This window comes from Vulpes lagopus, chromosome 4 (assembly GCF_018345385.1).
Source record: "Vulpes lagopus strain Blue_001 chromosome 4, ASM1834538v1, whole genome shotgun sequence".
Classification (NCBI taxonomy): Eukaryota; Metazoa; Chordata; class Mammalia; order Carnivora; family Canidae; genus Vulpes; species Vulpes lagopus.
Window position 1 is genome coordinate 117,225,634 of NC_054827.1, and position 23,485 is coordinate 117,249,118.

General features: G+C 56.2%; 1 protein-coding gene across 5 annotated transcripts in view; it reads right to left on the reverse strand.

The window, feature by feature from the left end:
* ARNT2 (aryl hydrocarbon receptor nuclear translocator 2) overlaps positions 1-23,485 on the reverse strand; it is a 157,317-nt gene that overhangs the window by 15,015 nt on the left and 118,817 nt on the right. For all 5 annotated transcript variants that reach the window (XM_041752488.1, XM_041752487.1, XM_041752490.1 and 2 more), the window contains exons 11-17: positions 21,253-21,327; positions 15,495-15,646; positions 7,448-7,520; positions 6,553-6,676; positions 3,432-3,531; positions 843-981; positions 45-210 (exon numbers count right to left, since the gene is read on the reverse strand). In XM_041752488.1, the coding sequence (XP_041608422.1) occupies positions 45-210; positions 843-981; positions 3,432-3,531; positions 6,553-6,676; positions 7,448-7,520; positions 15,495-15,646; positions 21,253-21,327 (829 nt within the window). The remainder of the gene's footprint in view (positions 1-44; positions 211-842; positions 982-3,431; positions 3,532-6,552; positions 6,677-7,447; positions 7,521-15,494; positions 15,647-21,252; positions 21,328-23,485) is intronic.

A 23,485-nucleotide genomic window follows, 5' to 3' on the forward strand; every position in this document is an offset into this window, starting at 1 on the left:
GCTGCTGGCTTTCCCAGGAATTCTTTCCCTTGTTCCCCACCTACCGAACCCTGGAGTCCTGTTGGCAAGACTGGAGTAGGCATTCCCGCTGGGTGAGGAGGTAGCTGGGCTGGAGAGAGGGCTGTAGGAAGAGGGATCTGCTGGGTAGCTGTGGCTTGTTCCAATCCCAAAGGGAGAGGACTGCGTCTTGCCGGACTGGGAGGGGATTTGCTATAATCAGGACAAAGCAAAGAGAAGGGAAGTATCACCAACAGGCCTCTGTCCCCAGGCCCCAGGCCCCAGACCCCAGGCTGGTGGCGGCCACTCCAGTGTGATGGTGACTCCCTATGGCCCTCCTGGCCAGCCAGGCATAAGCCTGGCATCAGGCCAGAGTGTGTGGGCCTAGGACCTGTGGGATGCAGGCCCTGCATCTCTGGGGTAGGTCTGGGTGAAGTTACCCCCAGGCCTACTATGATCTGGGTCCTAAGGTTTCTGCTTATACAAATACCTGAAAGTCTCCTAGGCCAATGGATGCTCACCTCACAGTGACCACCAGTGCATGTGTCTGGGGCTGGGTGCTGTCATGCAGCCCTGGCTGGGGCAGACAGAGGTCCAGAGTGGTGGGAGGCTTGCCCTCATGGAGCGTCCATGGTTCTGTCCCCTCCCCCAGCTGCTTGGCTGCAACTGTGCAGGGCCAGGCTGCTGAACGTGGCTCTACCGTTGGGGACGACTCCCAACGCACCCTCCGGGTGGCTAGTGCTCAGAGTGCTAACCTGTCTGTGAGCCAGGACCTCCAGAAAGCAGGTGCCGGGTGCTCCTACCTGGTTGGCACCTGGGGGCAAGGCCCTCATGGATGCCCATACCTGTCCAGGAAACGGTGGCCGGCTCCCTGTCCATGCCACCTGACTCTGATTGAGCTGCCGGGAGATCTGGGACATGTTCTGGCCCGTGGACGAGGAGGACTGGATATCATTCACACCAGGCACATGGACCACTGAAGAGCTGGAAGAAATGAGATGGCATTTGTTGAGATGCCTCTCCTACCTCACAGGCCCCTGGGCCACCTTGCTGTTCCCTCCTGGGTCTGCCTCTGTCCACCTGTCTGTCCCCCAGTGCAGGATGTCACTGGACATGTGTGGCAAGCCTTCTCTCCCTCGGGACACCCTCTGTGTCACCCCATGTCCCCACCTCCAAGTCACCTACACCCCACCCACGGGTCTCCAGCTCCCAGCATAAAATCAGCCTCGGTGCTGACCCACTCCTTCGTACTCGGGTTAATCTGTCCCTCTGGGGAGCCTCTAGGGCTTCAGATTCAGGACGGAGGCTGCGGGCTGTCAGCTTGTTGGTTTTGAACAGGAGAGCCTGTCGGGGGAGCCTGTGGCCGGGGCCTGGCCCAGCCACCCAGAGCCTGCTGTGGGTTACTTCTCACCCTGCCCTCGTGTTATCTTTGATTTCATCCCCTCACCGTTTTATGAGGCACCTGCTGGGTGCGCCCCTGGTGCCCCTCTGCATGCCCCCTGCAGGCACTGCTTCCCTGAGCTGTTTCCAGCCATGCCCTTTACACCATTCACTCCCTAAAGATGGGAAGTGGGGGAGAGACTTCTGTTTGGTCTCAGGCCCTTGGTCCTGCTCCGTGGGAGCGACTCCATGTGCAGGAGAGTGTTGTGTGCCTGGGAGGGAGCCGGGGGCGGGGCGGGGGGGGAAGGGGGCTGAGGGGATGTTGGTGTTGAGTGGATTCTGAAGAAAGGCACTTTATAGACCAGTACAGAGGAGTGAGTACAGTTCTCCTACTAGTATTATAATATTTTTTCTATGCTTCCTGGTTCCTCATAAAATAGGGAGGCTCCAGGGGTGTCAGTACATTCTCGGACCAGCCATTCTGAAAGGGGACATTGTTCCCAGCTTCCTGCACCACTTCCTCCCTGAATGGCAACCTTTCTTCCCCATTCTCCATGGCCTCACAAGGCCTTTACTGATCACTGTTCCCTATGGGGGCTTCTCCCCACCTCTGCCTAGCACCCCTGAGCCCAGCACTCCCCAGGGCCCTCTGAGCTATCGCCTTGGTGCCCACAGGCAGGGCCAAGGCCTCCAGGACCACGGCAGGACGCAGGGTGAGGACACACTGGGGGACAGGCAGCAATGTCACTCCGCTGGAGCTCAGGCCGACCTCTGACTGCCATGCACCCCACACCCTGCCTACTCACAGCAGCACCATCCCCTCCAGATTTACAGGAAATCCGGCCCATTCCACCAGCTTAGGGCCCCACAGGCATCCCCCCATTCCGTAGAGGAGCAGTGAGTGAGCACCCTCCGGATGCCAGGCTCTGCAAAGGGGCCGGTGTCCTCCCCTTCCCCTCCGCACACAGCCAGCCCCCCACAGGCCTGCTTCTCCTTCTCTGAAACTGCCCTCCGACCTGCGTCTATGACAATAGCCTCACCCCGGCTCAGCATCTTGAGCCTGACCATTTGTCCTATGACCCACCAGTACCCTCACCTTCCATGTTGCCCCCCAAACTCTCTCCCAGACCCTACTTCCACAAGCCCCTCCCTGCAGCCCTTCATCCAGACCGCAGGCCTGGCAGCAAGTGTCTCAAGGACCTGATAAGCATGTGCCCAGATGGGGGCTGGCACAGAGGTGCAAGGGGTCCCTGTGTGCTGAGAGTGTTACAGTGGAGGACCCTGGGGCAGGAGAGAAGTCTGGAGGCCTCGACCACTGCGCAGTAGGGCAGGGTGACTGGCAGTGATGTGGATCAGCAGCAGAGCTCTGGGGCTGCCATCTCGTCCAGCTGGCCCCTGACCAGAGAATGCTGCCTGTGGCGCGAGTTCCCCAGAGCCTGGGAGTGGGCTACATCCACTGAGACCCAGCTGCAGGACTGGCCCCTCCAAGGTTTCAGCCTGCATATCCAAGGCACAGCGGCCAAGCTACCTGCTGTGTCTCCAGGAGGTCTGTCCATGGACCAGTGTGCATGAGTCCAATACCCTGGCAGGGATCCTCTCTCTTGGGTGGTCAGTCTCAGCTGCCCAGTCCTGGTCCCTGTCTGTACCTAGACGCTCCGCTCAGGCTCTGGCCAACTGAGCCAGCAGCTGGGCCATATGAGGAGCGCTGCCCACTGGGTATGGGTCTAGGGCAGTTCTAGTGAGTTTGGGCATTTTTGGTGGGTGATATGAGGACCCACGCACCCTCCTGAGGGTTGCCAGTCTCTCCCCCACCTGTTCCTCCTAGGCCCTGCTCCTCCTTCCCCAGCAGGCAATAGCAACACATCTAATAGCAATGCACAGAGGGTTCAGAGGGCAGATCCAGAGTCACCAGAGTCCCAGCCTGGCCCAGCACCCACAGGGCAGTAGCCACTAACTGGGGTTTGCAGATTTTGCCACACATGGAGCCGAACTCAGAGACCCAGGGTCTCACTGGTACAGGGCATCCTTCCACCCCCTCACCCCCTGGCTGGTACCTGAAGGCCTTCCCGGAATGTCCCGGGGGGAACGGGCTTCCCTGGGAGTAGATCTGCTGCGTCCCTGCTGCAGACGCTGAGCTCATCATCTTCTTCTCCGCTAGAAAGAGCACAGCGAGGGTTACATTCAAGGGCTTCCTGCCCTCCAGACCTCGGGGCGGGCAGCGGGGGAGCAGGTGTGGGGCCGGGTGCCCCTGAGCAGGACGACACATCCCGGCCGCCCATCCTCCTCCACCTGTTGCACCCTTGCCTGCCTCCCGGGGCCTTCTCCACACAGGAGGGTACCTGGCTATCCTCCGGCATCTAGGCCAGGCTACACATATCAGAAAGCAAGCCCTTCCCAAGAGCTGGGAGGATGGAGACAACCAATGGAAGTTCTTCCTCAGACACTATTTTACTGACTTCTTCCAACCCCCAGGAGGAAGCAGGGAGCAGTGGTTTGGAGGACCAGCTCTGGTGCTCCCTGGTGAAGCCCTCGGCTCTACCTTGGCGGGGAGGTGGCCTTGGACATGTTTGTTCTAGAGAGAGCCTTTCACTTCCCTACAATCTCAAAATTCCTACACCTGTTGTTCCCACAACCCCTGACACCCCACCCACAAGATACTGGAATAGAGGACATCAGTTAGTTACACGGCAATTATTTTGTGCCTAGACAGGTGCCTCGCCCGTATCCATCTCTGGCTTGGTGAGCAGACAGGCAAAGTGGGGGATCCAAGGGACATGAGCAATGATGGACACTCAGGCTTGGAGGCTTGGGGCTGAGGGTGCAGGCTTCAGTCACCAAGTACGAATCTCCCACAGGTACAAACCACCTCTGTGATGCTTCGATAAACTAAAGCACTGAGTGGTTTTCCTGGTCCGTTTCTTTTGCTGCAGGATGGGGCACCCAGCAGAAAATCCTACAGGATGGAAGCGGCGTGGACTCTTGGGTGTGCATTTCTAACGTAGTCCACAGGCCTGAGTTTTGTGGATAAAGAAGCAGCTCCAGGTTTCAGGACAGAGGTGCACTAGGGACTTCTTGTGATTTCACTTCATGTAGGCTATTTTTTCCTCATGTATTTTTTTTTTTTTTTTGGTGGTTTGGGTACATGAGAAGCACATTTTTTCCTAACTGCTCTAAGACATTTGTAGGACACAAAACTATACACACACACACACACACACACACATATATACATATAAAGATTCTGGATTTTATTATTCAATCTTCTATATCTTTTTTCATTTTATTTCATGACTTTGGTCTACCTGCTTTGTTGGGAGATGAAGAAATGCATATTGGGATCTCCTGCTGCAGTGTGGCTTTATCAGGATGTTCCTATGTATCTAATTGTTCTGGCTTTCCCATGTTCCAAAGCTCATGACACATATGCCTTCACGTTGGGTTACAGCTCGTATCTACATAACAACCCCCTTCGTCCACAGCGCTCGGACAATCTGTATGCTCCTTCTGGGATCTGCAGGCACCACACCACCCTTCCTCCTGGCTCAGTGGTTTCTCGCCGCGTTGTCTGGGGCGTAGCAAATTTTGGCAGCATGTGATTCAGGAGCTACCAGTCAGGAGTCCTTGAACACCCACCAATTCTACCACTTATGACATTCATACTTTCCTACTGTTTCACTTTTTCTTCTGAGTACTTTGCAATTTGCTAAAAATGTCCTCGTCTTTTCTTGGAAGCGAGACTTCCTTCCTTCTTTTCTTTTCCCTCCTTTCAAGAGTGGTTATTTTTAAACACCCTGGAAGCTGTGCTTCTCTAGAAATGTCAGAGAAAAAAACAGCACGCACCGGTGAGAAATTTCTGTGTATGACTCCTAACCCCAAATGTGCCCGAATTTTTGCTGAATTGATCTGGTTCTGGTTTTTATGTATCTTTCGTATTTCCCAGCCATTTTTGCACTGATCCCCAGTGTTGCTCGTGTCATCCTTCACATTGCTAGTTTCTCAACGTGCCACTTCCATCCCCATGATCTGTACTTGTGGCACACGAGCTCAGTCTTTGGCAAGCTGAGCTCTTGGGAGGTCTGAGTAGATGGTGCATCTCTGAGAACATCCCCCCTGGCTTCCTCTGTGCAAGCGCAGCCTGGCAGGTGGGCTCATGTTGGCTCTCCTGTCTGCCTTCCTTTTCCTTATCTGTTAATTCCCTCCATTTTGTCATCTGTTTGGGAAGGTGTTTAAGTCTCTGCAACATTACAACTTAAATGGATTTCCTCTAAACACTGCGACTCTGGTCCAAAATCTCAGGCTTCTCTGAGGGAAGCCTTTTAGATGCGCTACTGTTTCCTCACTTCTCCATCAAAGTCAAGAGTCACTGATGAAGGCAGGTGGCGTGTCCAAGGGACTGGTGGGAACCAAGAGCAGGGAGCTTCCCTGTGCTGTCAACAGGTCACTGCACCACACTGGTCGGCACATGTGGCCCTCATGGGAGGCAGTGCCAGCGCCTTCCTCCCTTCCTTAGCATTTGGTCCACAGCCCAGAGGGAGTGACAATGACAATGATGGCTATGTCTGCCCCACACATGCCGATGTCAGGAGGACCAGGATTTGCTCTTCCCTCCATTGTCAGCTCCTCAGGCCTACAGGCTGCCTCCATGGCTTCCTTCTGACCAGTGTCTCCATGCTTCCTTCAGGCGGGAGAGCTGGCTTCTCCCTTCAGTGGATCCCAAGCACACTGTATCTTGCACAAATTCCTTGATCACAAGAAAATGAAATCCTTCTGCTGAATTTTGGAACATTACAGACATTTGCAGGTTGTATCTTTGGCTAATCTTAGCGGTAACCTAACTGGAAGGGGCAGCTACACGCACAGGTTTTACGTGGCACCTCGACCTAGAACACACCATTTTCTCCAGCGACACCCCTAACGTAGGCAGACCATCCGGTAACCACCACCCCCACCTACCCATTCATTCTCTACCCTTGAAGTCAGAAGGCAAGTGGTCCAGGGCCCCAGGGAACAGGTGAGGGAGTGGTGAGGCCAGTGGAGAGGCCCCACTGGGACTCCTGTCCCGGTGCTCTCTCGTCCTTCCAGCAGGGCACTGGGAACCTACCCTGTCTCCAGATGGCCCAGCCACAACCCCCACCCCCCGACCCCTCCAAGCCGCAGTGCCGTTCCAAAACTTACATGCGCTGATCCCTGCAAACATCTCGGCGAAGCGGGGGTCCCTTTCCTGGGAGAAGATAGCATCTGCCTTTTCCACAGACTTCCCGGCTTCATGAACACCGGCCGGCAGGTTGGGGACAGGAACCTGTTCACACAAACACAAGCACATCCCACGCGTGAGACACAGGACATGTGCTTGTAGCCTCCCTGGGTCTCCTTCGTTGGGTCCTTCCCTCCAGTCTCACTGACACTTAGGCTGGACGGTTTCACAGGTGGGGGGCAGGGGAGGGGGTTGAGCTGGAGGTCACAGAAAGGACGAGTCACATCGATTACTTAAAGAAAGATAAATAATAATCAATGTACTCTAAAAACCAGGAATTGTGACCATCAAGTCTAATGTTGGAGACAGGCTAGTCTAGTGTACCTTGCGATTTCTCTAGATGACCAGCTCACAGAAGTAGCAGTAGGAGGAAAGGCAGAGGGAAGAGGAGAGGACAAAGAAGAAGGGAGGGAGGACGCGCAGGCAGGGTGGGGACAGAGGGCAGGACCAGGGCTTGGGGAGGGGAGGGACTGGACAAGAAGCAGGACAGACAGCTGGGACACGCAGGACAGATATGGTCAGAGCTGCCCCTATGGGCTTCTGCGTCTGCTAGCAACGGGCTGGACCAAGTCCAAGAAGTTACCATCAGCCCCCCAATACTCTCCATAGGGCATGTCCTATACCCGTCGTGGCCCAGCTCTGCAGAAGGGTCACAGGAGACCCCCAGGAGACCAAAGTCTCCATGCCCAGTGGGTGGACGGAGTGATAGCACCTGCTGGGTTGGGCCTGGGGGGTTCCAGTGAGGGGCCGAATGTAGTCCCCAGTCCCTCGAGCTGGAGACAGTTCCAAACAGGCAAGAACCTTCTGGAAGTTCACCTGTGATAAGTCATACGATGACAACCCATCTCTCTGATGCACTTCCAACTCCGCCTGCTGCTGCTGGAGCTGCCTGAGAAACACAAAGTGAACAGAGTCAGGAAGGTCAGCTGTGGTGGCCGCGCCGGTGGACCAGAGCCTCCCCTGAAACCAAGGAAGCAGGGGTGACACCCCACGGACTTCTCACTTTTTGCAAACTTCTCAAAGTTTTCAACTTTTCTTTATTTTCCTTTATGATGATTTTTTAATGCCTCAAATCGAGACATCAAGCCCTGTAGCGTAAGCTTAGGCTGCCAATGTTTAGGAAATAAATTTTGGTTTATGATTTCATTTTTTGCAGGGTAAAAAGACATACCAAAAAAAATGATGTAAGGCGAAATTCAGATCGACACAGGTGACTTCGGCAAGTGCTTGCCTACAAGCTGGGAGGGGGCTGCAGGACCTCATCCAGCCCTCACACTGGACGCCCACAGCGGTACTTTACCACATGGTAAAGGTTCAGAGACGCTGCCCAGCGGCCTGCTCACCGGCGCTCAGGACCTACCTAACAGAGCCAGGACCTGACCTGTGACCTGTGCTCTGCACTCTGCATGCTTCCAAACTGCTCCTTTTGGGACAGAAAGAGCCTCCTTGTGGGAAATAGCTGCTTTCTGTTTTAGAACATGGAAACCGAGTTATGTCTGAGGAAAAGTGAACCCTACAGCACAGAGCCTAAATACGGGGCCAGATGACAGGGTCGCTTTCAAGTCTAAATACCAACAAGGATGACAGGCAAGCAACGATCTTCAAATTATTGCCAAAATTACACCACCCCATGCCCAGGAGTCAACAGAAAGGACACAAACAGACCGTTCAAGCATAAACACATACAGAACACCTTTCATATGGAGATTCATATAATGAGCAGGGCTAGGGAAACACTTGCACCATTAAAATCATCAAAATGAGCACAAGTTAGAACAGACTTGGAGAACAATTCTTCAGCTACTAAGCTGGTAAAACTACGTGTAGCATGGTGGCTCAGGACAGGAAGATCCCAGTCTAGTGGAGAAGTGTGTGTGGACACAGCCCTTTTGCAATCTGTTAGGTCCCGTGGACACGTCCACACCTTCCAGGTGTCGTCCTGCTGCTGGCACTTGTGCAGGGAGCTTACTCAGTGGCTGCAGATAAGAGCTGTCTATGCAGAGTTGGCCGAAACAGGGGACGACTTTATAAACGTGTCTATTCATTTACTGAGCATACATGTCCTGGTCTCCCACTGTGGCCCCTGTCAGGACTATCTGGACACACTAGCAGCTGCTCTGAGAGTGTGTAGAAAAGTTCAGGACAAAACATCACGCGCACCACGACTATGGCTACAAACAGCATGTCCCCTGTGATGAACAAAGTTTGGAACATGTGACAAAATGTCTTAAGGACCTACATTGACTGGCCAGATTTTCCTTATCTGTTGTGAACCTAGGACAGCCTCAGTGGGTCCCTGTGGTCTTCTCCACCCCTCGCTCCATGCTCTGAGCCCCATGCAAGGCGGCAGGTGCCCTCCCCCTTGCTGGAGGCCGGACGCACTGGGGAGGAAGTGTGGGTAGTGCCAGAGAAGGCAAGTCTACCAGGGAACTCAGAAGCCACTGCAGGGAGGGCAGGTGCAGGGGTGAGCCAGCCCACCTGGAGGAGAGTCCCCGCAGAGGGCCCCCCGTGAGCTCGCCTGTGATAGCTGCAGACCAGTTCAGCCAACGCCGAGGGCCATGGGGAGGACCCGGAGAACCCCACCTGGGAGGTGGTGGTGTGGTCAGTCTGGCCAAGGGGGAGCTGCTGGTGGGAAGGACACCTGTGCCCTCCATGCATTTGCCCTCGGCACCTGCTAGGGGTCTGCATTGATTGAAACTCACACTGGGCTCACTCGGGGAGGTGACAACCCTCCAAGTGGGGATGTTTTGAACTCCCTTTACAAGGGAGCTCACCAAGGCCCAGAGATGCTAGGGGTCTGCAGAAAAGAGACAGTGCTTTGAAGGGGATTTGGTGCAGTGGATACTTCACAGCATAAAGGACAACTAGCTGGGTGGGGAGGAAGCCCTGGGTGGTCATGGTGAGAGCCAGTGATGAGCCTCGAGGGAGAGGCAGCCTGCCAGAAGCCTGGCCTCAGGGGCAGATGCAGCTCCTGTGACCATGGGTTGGGGGGGGTCCCCAAACTCCTACCACACTGCCCCTGGCCAGTCCCTCCACTGGCCAGACAGCTGGAAGCCTGAGAACAAGGGGCACAGGCCATCTTGTCCGCAAAGGTTAACGTCGGCTTGTCCAGACAGACAGGCAAATGCGAATGTCCACACACCACCAGGCTGGTGGGCGGTGTAGACGGAGCACAACCAGGCTGCCCCAGTCTAGGTGTGGGCTGTCTGGGTTATACTAAAGCAGCACCATGTTTACTAACCACTTCTGCTCCCAAGAACAGAGCAAGCACAGGGGGGTCTTGGTCCGCCCCCCCCACCCCACTGAGATGGTGATCACACGAACAACTGGCCAGTCTTTGCTTTTCCTCCTCTGCTGAAGAGCTCGCTGCTTTCCAAGGCAGCCCGCTCCATCTGTAGGCGAGCAATTAGGAAAAATCTGTCCCTAAACAGTCCAAATCTACCTTCCTACAACTCTCTTTCTGAGTTCTGATCCTGCGGCCCGAGAAACACAAAATAAGTTGAATTCTGTCCCTGAATTCTTCTTCCCAGCAGCCAGAGAGATGGGTAGTCTGGTCACCATTCACCTTCCACTGTACACTTCACATTGGTTCCTGGCCTGTGTGTCCCTCCACCTCCGTAGGGAAGACCTCTTAGAGAACCCCACTGGGGGATCGCTGACCAGGGTATTTAGATCTAAGCCTGGTTGAGACGCCTGTTCTGGGAGGTGTTACTGGAATGTCTACACCAGGCTCTGTACTAGACTCCATGGGGAGGACAAGACATCCAGACCCATGTGGTTGGGATCTCAGGGCATGGATGGTCTCCAGGGAGGACAGACATTTGCCAAGAAGTGTGGTGTGCTGCATTCAGGGCCAGGGTGTGGGGAGAACACACAGCTTGTCTCCTGACCTGGATGCGAGAGCACGTGGAAGGGGCAGGTGAGCCACAAAACACGGGATTCCCCCCCAGGCAATCTGTGCCTACACTTGCAACACCAGGAACCAGGGGAACTGAAAAGAATTCTTTTTAAACTGGTATTTCAAAAAATTTAAAAATAATATAATGATCTGTAGAAAAATCCTAAGTTTCTGTATTTTCTTGCTCTTCCTTTACAGTTTTGCTATTTTGTTTCCATCTCGCAGGCCCCACTGTCACTGGCATGCGAGAACCCTGATGCCTGAGCGCAGAGCGTGGGACAGCACCCTCCCGCACTGTGCTACCTCCGCAGCCTTCCCCTTTCACAGATGCAGACAGCAAGGGTCTGGGTCCTGAAGCTGCGCCCGGACTGTGCACATAGGATTCAGACCCAATTCTGTGGGCTACAGACCCTGCACCCAGTCCCACAGACATAACGGCCCATCACCCCACACCCCCCATTCCAGAGCTGCAGGCCCGACCACACCACATCGTGAGCCACCAGGTGGGACAGTAACCCTGTACTTTGGGGTTTTTGTGGGACTGGAGCTGTGAATGCCTCTTCTCTTCCTTCCACGACTTTTCCCGGAGCCCAACCTTCAGCCCACTGGTGCTTTTCCAGGGAATACGACCGCTCCCGCCTGTGGTCCAGCCTGTGTCCAGCCTGAGCAGGGACCTTTGGGAGTGGGTGAGACCACCATGTGCGCTGGGCACCCCTGATGTGGGTCTGCCTTGTAGAGAGGAAGGGCCCACGTTTCCAACGTGCGCCAAGGAGACAGTAAGAACCAGAGGCATCCAGGCGGGAGCCTGCTCTTAGCTCCGTCCCCTTCTGAACCTGAGAACGCTCCCTTCAGGAGGCTGTAGAAAACAGGGGCTCTGGTGTGGCCTGCAGGTCACAGGGCCTGACCACACTCCCCCATGGTCCGGATACAGCCCCATCCCGCAGACTGGGCTCTTGGCACCCACAGTGGCAACCCCATGCAGGAAGTGCTGACTTGCACACTGCCCATCCTGGGAAGAGGCTTGAGGAGGTTTCTTGGACATTTCATGGCAATTAAATAAAAATAAACCTTGGTGTGCTTGCAAATTCCAGAGGGGGAGAAGTGCAAGCTCCTCAGAATTCTGGCCGACAGCACGTGTACGGGATCCGGCCCGCATGCAGCAAAGCGCTGCCCTGTCCACTGGGGACCAAAGTGGATGATCCCACAGCAGAGGCGTCAGGCCCAGGCTTCCTGTCAGCAAGGTCCCCCTGCACCGGGGACATCAGGATGCTGTCAATTATGTCTGACACTCCCAGACTGAGGCTTTTACTCAACCAGAGTAAGTGTGACCCCAGCCACGAGAGAGGCAGTGGGAGGCAGCAGTGATCGCACCTCTGGGAGAACAGGGGTCTGGCAAGGCGGCTTCTGGGGCTCCCCAAGCTTAGCGACCAGTCAGGCTAGTAACACCCACCCCTGAGTGAGAGCTGTCTGCATGGCCAGTGGGAGGACTCTGAACGCCCGTCAAGGGGTTTGGAGGAGCAGCAGGAGTGTGTTTTAGAGACAGCCCCTGGGGCCATGTGGGCTGCTCAGGGGGACCGGCTGGAAGGCAGGGGGAGCTGGTCAGGGAAGAGCATCCCAGACAGAGGCTGTAGGGCCCTGCTCTTGCCCAGGTTGTCTGCCGCAGGTACCTGGGAGGGTGGGACGCAGGACACTCCCAGGCTGGACCTCGGTGACCTGGAGCGTCAGCCTCTCTGGCCCTGCAGAGATGAGGAAGGTCACCTTGCTGTCACTCCCCACTCCCAGGCTCCTGCCTCCTGCAGGTCAGGTGGGGCTGGGCAAGGTGGGCTATCACGGCGTGCATGGGGATGGAGGGCCGGCTGCAAGGGATGCTGGCTCCAAGCGATGGGCATGGTGGGGGTCTAAGGACGTGCACACAGCTGCCATGGTTGTGAAGACCTACAGTGGTTGTGGGACAGGGTTGTGCTGTTAGGATACACTAGGGACAGCTTCGGATTCTCCTGGAAGAGGAGCTGGGACAAGACCGCTCGGTTGCTAGCTCACATGTGCATGAAAACGCCCAGCAGCTTCTGCTCAGGACAGCAGTCCATGACGACATGTCTCGGAAAAACACGGCCGCCCAGAGCCCAGAGATCCAGCACAGGCAAAAGTCGTGAGACCAGCAGAGAAACTCCCTGTCCATGCTTCTTGCTTTCCTGCACCGATGTCACAGGAGAATGTGTGGGGATGACAAAGAGGCCCTCTTCGCACAAATGCTGATCATTCCATGCTCCGTTTCTCTGAGAACTTTCTTTTGAAAGTGTTCTTCTTGACGGAGGCAGCAAGGCCAGCCTCTCCGGCCCCTGAGCACAGAGCATTCAGGGACCTTCCCTCTGAGTCTGCCCGCTGCAGGCAGAGCCCAGCCAGAACCGAGGAGAGGGCCAACGGCTCGTATTGCGGTCGTCACTGCCCTCTGCTGCCCACAGCTGACATCTCCCACCACCTCCACCCAGGGAAGGCCAACACCACATGCTACTGCCAGGCCTCTGCTGTTAAGTTCTCCAGAGGGGGCATTCTCAGCCCCTCTGACCCCAAGGAGCTGCCAGGAGCAGTGGTCATGAGACGCCTGTGGGGACACGGCCTGTGCAGAATGTCTGTCCTGCTGGTGCGGAGCTGCCTGCCTCAGAAGGACATGAGAGCCTGCGGGGAGCACCTGTCGACTAGTATGTTGGCATCAGAAGGGTGAAGGTTCAGGAACAGTGTCCGGGGGGGCCCTGAATGCCTGACAGGCTTGCTCGTCTGTACGACCCCCGTCGGTGGTGGTGGTACAAGCCACAGCATGAGCGCATGCTGAGCAAGCCAAGCTGGCATCTCCTCCTCCCCCTGGGCTCCCACTGCCCACACCGGCTGCCCAAGGGCAGTAAGCACACGGTCACCCCATCCTCGGAGACCCTGGGAGGGAGACGGGCCTGGCGCTGAGGGCGCCTCTCCGCCCCATGCTGGGGGCAGCTCTCACTGTAACCGAGTTTACTCCGTAGCCCCCAGATAATCTCAGATGCAGGATAAGGCAAGGCAACACTGCGTTTCTGCACTCCTGGAGCTACAGCCCTGCTCCTGCTACTCCTACAACCAAGAGTATCATGGCTGGAAGACCCGTAGGAAAAGCCCTGGGGCCCCAGGCAGGCCAAGGGAGGAGGGGCAGAGGAAGAGGAGGTCACACAGCTTGGGGGGATGGCCAGTGGGAGCCAGCTGCCCATGCTGGTGCCTACGGCTGCTGGGAAAGCAATTTCACAGAGTTGGGGGCCAAGGCCAGGCTGTAAGGGTGATGAGGAGCTGGATGACCGGGGTGTGGGCACCCAACAGAGGGCTGCAGGGCCTGCTGGCAGAGAAAGCTCTGGAGGGCCTGGGTGCCAGGGTCTCAGGAGCCCGTGACAAGGCCTGGACAAGGAGTGCGGTGCCCACAGGAGACCGGGGATGTGCGGGGAGGGCCTGGCCCTGGAGGGAGGAGGAGCAGGACACAGAGACTCTCACTCCTGCCAATAGGAGGAGGCTGGTGGCCAGGCCCTGCTTCCCAGTTCACCACCAGGCAGGATGATCTATCTGGAGCGTGAAGAAGCAGGCAGTGGCAGCCTGCAAGGGGCGAGCCGGGACTCCACGCCCCACCAAGCAGGGCGGGCTCCGGCCCGACGTCCTGCCACACCACTTCACATGCACCATCTACACACAGCATCTAAAGAAGGCTGTTCTCCTCACTTTATAGACATGACAACTGAACCTTGGAAAACACAGTGACTTGCCCAGTGGGGGCGGCATAGATGGAAACCCAGGCCAGGCCCCAGGGGCCTTCTGTGGGTGGACTGACCCCTCTAGCTTTGTGTTCTGTGGCCAGGAGCAGGCCTGAGGCTGAGATGCAGGGCGGGACTGCCCTGGAAGGAGGGGGGCCCGAGGGGTACACCCTAATCCAGGGTGCTGGGCGAGGCACCAGGGCAGAGCCCAGAGCCCGCCAGCAGGCCAGGGTCACAGCCCGCGAGTGTCTCCAGGACAGCTGTCAGATGAGGAAGGGAGGTGGTAGGGGTGGGGAAGACCCCACTGACTCAGAGCCAGGCCCGGGGAAAGGCAGGACAGCGGTACCACTGACCAGCGTGGGAGCATGAGGACAGTCCCATGAAGCCCCCCGCAGGCTGCAGGCTGCAGTGCCCCGACGTGTGCTCACACACGCTTGGACATCACTTTGTCTCTGTTCACACGGGTTCTGGCCTTGTACCTCCTCAAGAATAAATCAAGAAGGATGCATGACCTGCCTGTAGCTGGTGGCCTGACCTCAATCCTCACAGCAACCCCCCTCCCCACCCCCCCCGAGAGGGATCATCACCGGTTGCAGGGACAGGGGTGTGAGTGCTGAAATGACACAACACACAGCTCAAGGTCATAGGAAGCGGAGGTCAGGCTCAGAGCCCAGGTCCACATGCTCACATGCGTGGATACGGGGTGAAGCCGGTGGCAACCATGGGACAGCGGGACTCAGAGCAAGAAGAATGTGTGGATGCCTGGGTGCTACCCCCAGCCCCTGCCCCCAGGCCCCAGAGCGTGCAAAGCCTCAGCCCCACTCCTTGGCTCTGCTTCGGGCACTGGCAGTGGGTGCGGCAGGCAGCCCGAGGGTTCCCGGGTCAGCTGCGCTGGGCTCCGCCTTCCAGGGGTACAGAGAGGCCTGGGGAGCAGGATACCCTAACTGAGGCTGGGGGGGCGGGGCTGCCATGGGGGCTGACCCTCAGCGTTGGGGTTTAGGAGCATGGCGTGGGGGGAGCAGTGATGCGGAGCAGTCCCTCAAACCCCCCAAATCCCCCATCCTGCTCCTCAGGCCCCGAGGGCCTGCTGGCTGCAGGGAAGCCAGGAGCCGGGGGGCATAAGGTCATCAGGTCTGGACACCTGGGAGGACCCCAGATAGGGTGGCAGGGGCAGGGGGTGGGGGGGGACGTGTGCAGCACGTACTTGACATTGGTGTTTGTGCAGATGACGTACTCGATCTCGTCAGAATAGGGATTCTGGAAGGTGAAGCTGCTGGTGCGGATCAGCATCCACTCCCGGCTCTTGGTGCGGAGCCGGTACATGACGGACAGCACCTGGCCCTTCAGTTTCACCACCTGCCAAAACATGGGGAAAAGGAAGGGGGTCAGGAGGAGGTGGAGAGGCACTGGGCAGGTTCAGGACGGGGCTGGCAGGGGCAGCTCGCAGGCTGCGCTGTGGGGGCATCTCCCTCCCTGGGCTGGGCTCTGCCCTCCGCCACCCTCTCAGAAACGTCTGCTGTGTATCAGGACCTCTCAGCTCTCTCCAGTTAGGTCATGACGCTCTATGATCCAGGTACTTCCCTTTTCGCCCTGGCTACAGGGCGACTCTGGCTTCCATACCAGCACCCCCACCCCCGGGGGGGGGGCATCTCACTCCAGTGTAGTCACACCATAGCAGTGGATTTATTTCTTCATACCTCAGCCTAAAAAGTCCTTACCCCTGTTCACCACTGTTGATTGGGTCAAGCACACCCCCTGGGAGGAGGTGTGACGAGAGGATAAATCCATACGCAGTATCTGTGTGCAACTGCCCACTACTGCTTTTATGCTGAAGTACGGTTTCCACGTTACTTCCAAATGTACATCCTCGCAGGAGTTTCGTGAAGGTGGGTTTCACTATCACTATTCATAGAGCTCTACTACCGAGTCCTAGAGAAATGGAACAAGCTGCCCAAGATCAGACAACTCTGCTGGAAAAGCAGGGAAGGAACCAAGGTCTTCCTTCCCAACCACAAGTTTGTTTCAGCCGCTCTTGTGCTTCCTGTAGACGCACACACCCCCTGCACAAGCAGACACGGAGCCATGGGCGTGCACAGGTACACAGGGACCCTCGGCTGCCAGCTCCCAGGGCTGCAGCAGACACAGGAGGGAGGCTGTGAACAGCTGGCGGGTGGGCACTGACTTGGGGTGAACACAGCCCCAGGCAAAGGGAGATGGAGGGGGTGTGCCTCTCCACAGGCCTGTGTGCCCCAGATCCCAGGGCTGGTTGGGACACAGAGGGCTATGAGCCTGGGGCAGCCCAGCTTGCTTGACTGTGAGTCCAGAGTGTGATTAGAGATAAGAATGGGGACCTGGCCCTAGGGTCAGTGAGTGTCCAGTCCCCCTTCCTTAGCTCCTTCTCTTGTAGTTTATTTCTGGCTGGACGTCTGTGGACAGTCAGGGGACAGGGACAGGGAGGGGCCTCTTGGTCACCTGAGTCCCCCCACCCCTGCCCCCAGTGCCGACCGTGGCACAGAGCAGGCCCTGGAGCACAGGTTCTGAGCATCCCTGACAGGTCTGGGGGCCCCACGCATGGAGCTGATGCAGCCTGGGCACCCACACTCTTTCTGTGCCACCCCTGGGAACCCAGATGGAATGAAACCTGAGTTGGCTGGAAACCCTGATGGGAGAGCCTAAGTGACAGAGAAACCAGACCCACACCCAGGAGGGCGGGTGCCCCTGCATTGCACTGCCTGTGAGGACACACTCACTGGGTGAGGCAAGGCCCGGGCCTGTGGGCTGGTGTGCAGGAAGCTGGCTCTTTCCCTGCAGGGCCAGAGGTCAAGGCCACGTACCCCTGAGGTCCACATTCAGAGAGGGTCCCCTGGGAGACTCCTCAGTCTCTGCATAAAACATGGGGGAAGGCGGCAGCCACTCCCATGTTCTGAGACCCACGTCCTCAGCTTTTTGAAGCGGCACACAAAAGTGCCTGTGTGTCTCTTCTAACTGGAATGCTTGAGACGGTGGGAGATGCTTCAGCTTATGTAGCAGACACTTGCCAAGGTGCCACCTGTGTGCAAAGCCGGCTCAGAGCTGGAGATGGAGCAGCAGGAGGGAGCCAGCAGCCCCTTGCCTTCCCAGGGGCCCAGTCCCCAGCTAAGCGTGTGGTACAGGTCACCTCGTGTGGGCTTCACAACAATATCGTGCGCATCTGGAATCTGAGCCCCAGGAGAGTTTGATATGCCACCAAGGTCTCCTGACTAAGCTGTGCAGAGGCTGAATGGGGTCCCAGATCCCCCTGACCCTGGCGCCCACTGTCCTTTCACAACCCCGTCAGCCAAGGAGGAACCCCTGTCTCAGGACAGCTGTGTCAGTAGGTGGAATCCAGGGAGAGCAGGCCAAGACTCAGCTTAAAACCACACAATCAAGAGGCCAGGGGCCACCAGGATGCCAAGGGTCCAAAGAGGGCTGAGGGAGATGTGGCTGGGAACTTCCTGGAAGGTGGGTACATTGTCGGCGAGTGAAGCCCTGTGACCTCAGGGAGGAGGCAGGTGTACCATGTCTGGGGGCTGGGAACCCAGAGTGTGGCGGGGGCCAGAGGCATGGGTGGGGCAGGGCCACATCGGGGTCCCTCTGTTGTGCTGAATTTGGGTGCCAGGCCGACACAGGAGTCCACCCAGGCCGTCCATCTAGCACTGCGCTTCGTGAACATGGCTTCAGCCACTACCTCCACCGCAGAAGGCTCGCAGGAGTGCGGGGGGAGGCAGTGGGACCCTGCTCTGGGTCTGGGACTCGCTGGGTCCCTCTCTTCCACCTGGCTGCTGGGTAAACAGTAATCCGGTGAGGGTCCAAGAGCAGAGCCGAGGGCAGACTCAGGTTTCCTGGCCCCCATGCTGGCACAGGCCTCCCCAGCAAACCCGAATTCCTCAGGAACCCGACGGCACTCTAAGGGTCTCACGTCCGGGCTGCTTGAATGCTTTGGTTTAAATCCAGAGTTCCAGGGCTGACTCCAGGCTGACACAGCTCCCTTGGCGCTTCTGCAAAAATAAGCCACTTCCCTCTATCAACATTCATCCTCCAGCCCAGCCGGCAGAGGCTGGAGCCCAAAGAACACATGTGAGGGGCCAGGGCCAGCGCTCCAGGATGTGCCCGGGGCTGCCCAACCCTGGCCCGCTGAGTTGGACAGTGGGGCCTCTGGCCCTCAGGCGGGGTTCCGGCTTCACCTCCTGCCTGCATTGAGGTGGCTGCTCCCTGGGCGTGGGGTCTGCTGTTACATTCCTCCTGTTTCTGTCCAAAACCACTCAGCTTCTGATGGCATCAGCTGGGTGAAATCTCAGTGTGCTGCCAGACGGAGTGGCCTGTGCGTAGTGTGGTGACAGGAGGATGCTCTGGAAGGGGCAGCTCCAGCCTTCCCTGTTACTACCCTGTTGGGTGACTCGGGTGACTCGAGGCAGGCTTCCGAGCCTCTCTGGGTCCTGGTGTCCACCGGCAATGGCGGGTTTGACAACAGACTGTATGGACTGCGGATCACCTGAGATGGTGTGCGACAAGGGGTTGGGCTGGTCACTAACCAGGTAGGGAGGCCCATCGTTACTAGAGCTTCATTTCCATAGATTCAGGAAAGGGAGGTTGACCCAGTCCAAAGTCTAGAACGATCTCCCTGTATTTGGCAGAGATGTGGCATGAAGGACACACTCTGGCAATGCTTAATCAGTCTCCGTTCACATTTTCCCAGAATGAAAGTCACCTGCTATGGGTCACGGTCTGTTTGGACCATGTTATGAAGAGCCACTCACCCACGAGCAAACTCTGCACTTGGTGGTGGGTGGGCATGACGGTGGGAAGCACAGACCTGGCACCTCCCCATGGGGAGCTGATGTTTCAGTAGAGAGGACGAGAAGAAAAAGAAAACCAGTGGACAAATAAAATAATTACAAATTGAAACAGTTGTTGTGCAGGAAAAACAAGAGGCTGAGAAGGAGGGTAGGGGGCTTTCTCTGCTGGTGTGGCCGTTGACTGCATCTCTGAGACGACAGGAGTAAAAACCTAATCAATAGGCTGTCAGTCATGGAAGAGTCAGGGGACAGCAGTCTACTCCAGAGGGAACACGTGCAAGGGTCCTGAGGCAGGAAACAGCATGATGTGTTCAAGGCACCAGAAGACCCGTGTGACCGCATGCCATGATGTGTTCAAGGCACCAGAAGACCCGTGTGACCACATGCATAAGACACGTGGGGCAAAGGTCACAGAGCTTACAGCTCTGTGGTAACGACCTTGGATCTGACTCCACGGGGAAGCCAAAGGCTTGTTTAAGCAAAGATGTAGCAAAGCCTAATGCAGGTCTTTTGGGTGGTGTGGGGTCGGCAAGAGTAAAGCAGGCAGTGCTGCAAGGACACTGCCACGACATTGAGAATGAGAGTGGGGGTGGCCCGGCCGAGGTGGGAGGAAGGAGCAGAGGGAGAAGGTGCCAGCTGCACACACCTTTGGGGGTAACAGGATGTGAGGGCCAGATGCTGGCAGCTGGAGCAGAGGGGAAGGGCAGACCGTGTCTCGGTTCTAGGTGCGTGGAACGGGGGCATGGGGGTACGAGGTGGATGGGGGTGATGGGACAGCAGAAGCAGCACTGTGTGTCAGAAGGCAGGTGTGGCAGGCATGGCAGGTGCATGGCAGAAGCAGCACTGTGTGTCAGAAGTAGGGGCAGAGCGCCAGGGACAGTCAGTGCTGTCCCCTGGGGATATGGTCGCTGAGAGTGACACTCCACGGAGCACGGGAGAGGAGGCAGGGAGCACGGAGCCCCAGGGCACCGGGTCCATAGCAGCAGGAGCAGGTGGTGTTCTGGGGGAGACGGGGGCCCTAGCAGATCCTCCCCGACGCAGGGTGTGAATGGAGCTGCCAGTGTCAGGGGTCACTCTTGAGCATTGGGAAGCAATGGCAAGGGCCCACTGGGGCACGGTAACAGGAGGCTATCATCCCCCTGTGGGATGCATCTCACAGGCCCTTTTTCCATGACAGCGTCGGGCCCCTTCCTCCCTGGGGCCCAGGTGAGCCTCCGAGGCCTCAGAGAGGAACCTGCTTCTTCTTGCCGTCACCACTGCGCAGGCCCAGGAGGTGACAGGTCCTCAGACCCCTGGTCCCCATGCGTCCACCATGTGGTCTGAGGTGCCCCTGCTTCCCCAAGTCTCCCCTTCTCTCCCTGGACACGATGAGGACGATGTCCCCCCTCCCCCACTGCCCTCTCCACCCCGCCCACGACGACTGTCAGAAAGAGTCAAGCACGTGGTGACCAGGACGCTAAATGACGCGGTGCCAGCCGGTCTCCCTCCCCGGCTCCATCTCCCCTTGGCCGTCTCTGCCCAGAGCGTCAGCAGACCCACGACAGCCCCGCGGGCTGCGGCTGCCCCTTCCCCGCCCCACCCGTCACCCCTACCTGGATGATCCACAACCTCCCCCTGCCCGCTGCCACTGTGCCGTGTGTCCTCACGTGTGCTCTCTGCGGACACAGAGAGGCTTGCTCTCAAAAACACCGCTCGCCTTCTGGTCCTGAGAGGGGCCCTCCTGCCAATGACTCGGGGGAGAACGTCATGTCCTCCAGGTGGCCTCAGCACCCCGTCCCGCGGGCCACCTCCTCCCCACCGGGTGTGAAGTGTCACGGCAGTCCGCAGGGCTCCTTGTACCTCCCTGACACGCTGTGTCCCTCCGCATCTCCGCGGGCTGGCTAGCGGTCTGGAACGTCCTATCGTGGGGGCAGGCTCCTCCTTCAGGACCCGTCCCAACGGCCCCCCTGCCCCTGAACACACGTGAGGGGCTCTTCCTGCCTCTTCCCTGCACTGTGGAGCCCTTGGTCCGGACCCGGGCCTGGCTCCCTGAGGCGTGACTGTGAGGCGCTAGCACCTGCAGCCTGCAGGGCGAGGGGGACTCCCGCTGCCGGCCACCTGCCCGGGGCCCCAGTTCCACCTCAGCGCTGGGCGGCCTGCTGGCCTTACCTGCTGGAAGCTCTCTCGCAGGTGGCTCTGGTCCTCAGAATGGCAGAATTCCAAAATATCCTTTCCTAGAAGATCCTGGATAAAGAGACAGGCTTTAAGAACCCCCAGTGCCACTTCCCTTTAGGGACGTGCCTGTCAAGCAGCAGTGTTCTGATGTCCCCTTCACCCCACATCCCTCCGCTCCCTCCATCACCAGGGGGAGGTGGCTGCGGAGGGTCCCCTGGGGTGGCCGCAGCGCTGGCCTCTGCACCCCACGTACGCTCCTCTGGTGTGCTCCATCCCAATTTCTGATTTCACCAGGGCGCTGCATCAGCAGCCCTGGAGGGCAATTTTATTTTTGTTTGCCTTTGCAGAGGCAAACTGTAGTAAATATATCTTTTTAAAAAAGATTTTATTTATTTATTCATGAAAGAGAGAGAGAGAGAGAGAGAGAGAGAGAGGCAGAGGGGGAAGCAGGCTCCATGCAGGGAGCCCGACGTGTGACTCGATCCCGGGTCTCCAGGATCATGCCCTGGGCTGAAGGCAGCGCTAAACCACTAAGCAACCCGGCCTGCCCTGTAGTAAAGATATTTTAATAAACATAAAAAGCAAGCAAGTGATAGACAGATGTGCTGCCCATGAAAACCAGAACTGTTTAAATGTGGAGACGGGAGCTCTCTCATGGCCAGATAAAAGCTGGTATCGACAAATAACTGCTGGACAGAAGCTTCGCACTGTCTACCTTCACCTGTTTTTTGTTTGTTTGTTTGTTTGTTTTGTTTTTTGTTGTTGTTGTTTTTTTCCAAAGGACCTAGCACAAGCCCAAGACAAGAACCAACCAAGATAAGATCAACCGTCAAAGGCATCTCCACACATGTGACAGGAAAGTGGTCCAGTTGGACGTGCTCTGGGCGGCAAAGGACTGAAACGAGTTCATTGACCAGAACCCACATCAGCAATGATTCAGCGGAGGCTGACCCGGACAGTGGGAAGGAGGTCTTGTCTGTGTGCCAAGAAGCATCCAGACGCTCATGGAAGGTGCTGGTGGGTCAACAGATCTGGAAATACTCTGCCATCACAGTTATGGTGACTTGGGAAACTGTTAACTTCCCCCCTCACTTCTACCAAGAATCTCAAGTTCACATGAATCTAGAGATGTAGAACTATGCGAATGGTTCAATTCCAATGCTTTCTAGGTCTTTTTTTTTTTTTTAAGTTTATTTAATTAAGTAATCTCTACTCCCAACACGGGTCCCGAATATCCACCCTGAGATCAAGAGCCCTGTGCTCTTCTGACGAGCCAGCTGCATGCCCCAGACCGCTTCTAGTTCTAAAATAACATGTGTGCTTGGAGTACCCACATCAAAATATCCCAAATTTTGTTTCTCAAAACAGGGATCTTTTTCTTCCTTCCTTTTTTTTTTTTTTTTTATTCATGAGAGACACAGAGAGAGGCAGAGACATAGGCAAGAGAGAAGCAGGCTCCCTGCAGGGAGTCTGATACAGGACTCGATCCCAGGATCCCAGGATCATACTCTGAGCCAAAAGCAGATGCTCAACCGCTGAGCCACCCAGGTGTCCCTCTTTCTTTCCTTTTTAAAATGTTTTTTATTTTGGAAGAAATTTAAATCTACAGAAAAGTTGAAAGGATCGTGTGATAAATACCTGAATATCCTTTACCTAGACTGTCACATGCATGCTTTTTTTCATGTGTATATAAATATAAATATATATAAATGAAAAACATCAAAGTATATATAAATAGAATATCTTTCATACCCACAAACACACTGAAAAAGCTCTTATTGAATCATTTGCAAGTAGCCGACAGTATGGCACCTGTCCCTGAAGTGTGTATCTCAAAAATGTGACATCCTACAAAATCTAAGAGTCCATATTACACCTAAAAAAATTATATGATAAATAGTTATTTGATAAAATTACCCAATATTCCATAATATTAACATTCCCTCAATTATCGCCCAAATGTCTTTTCTGGCTACACATCTTCGGGGGACCGAGGACCCCCGATGGCTCTCACATTGCATGCTGTGATTTTTCTCTTTGGGTTATCTTCATCTAGAATAATTTCTCCTGCCTTCTTGTGTTTCTCATGATGCTGACTTTTTTTAAAAAAAAGGTCTAGAATAAAGACCTGAAAATACACCCCCTATAAACGCAGGTGCTAAATACATTTGAAAAACAAGGGATTCAGCAAAATTACGCAAACATCTGTCCTCAAGACTTTTCAGAC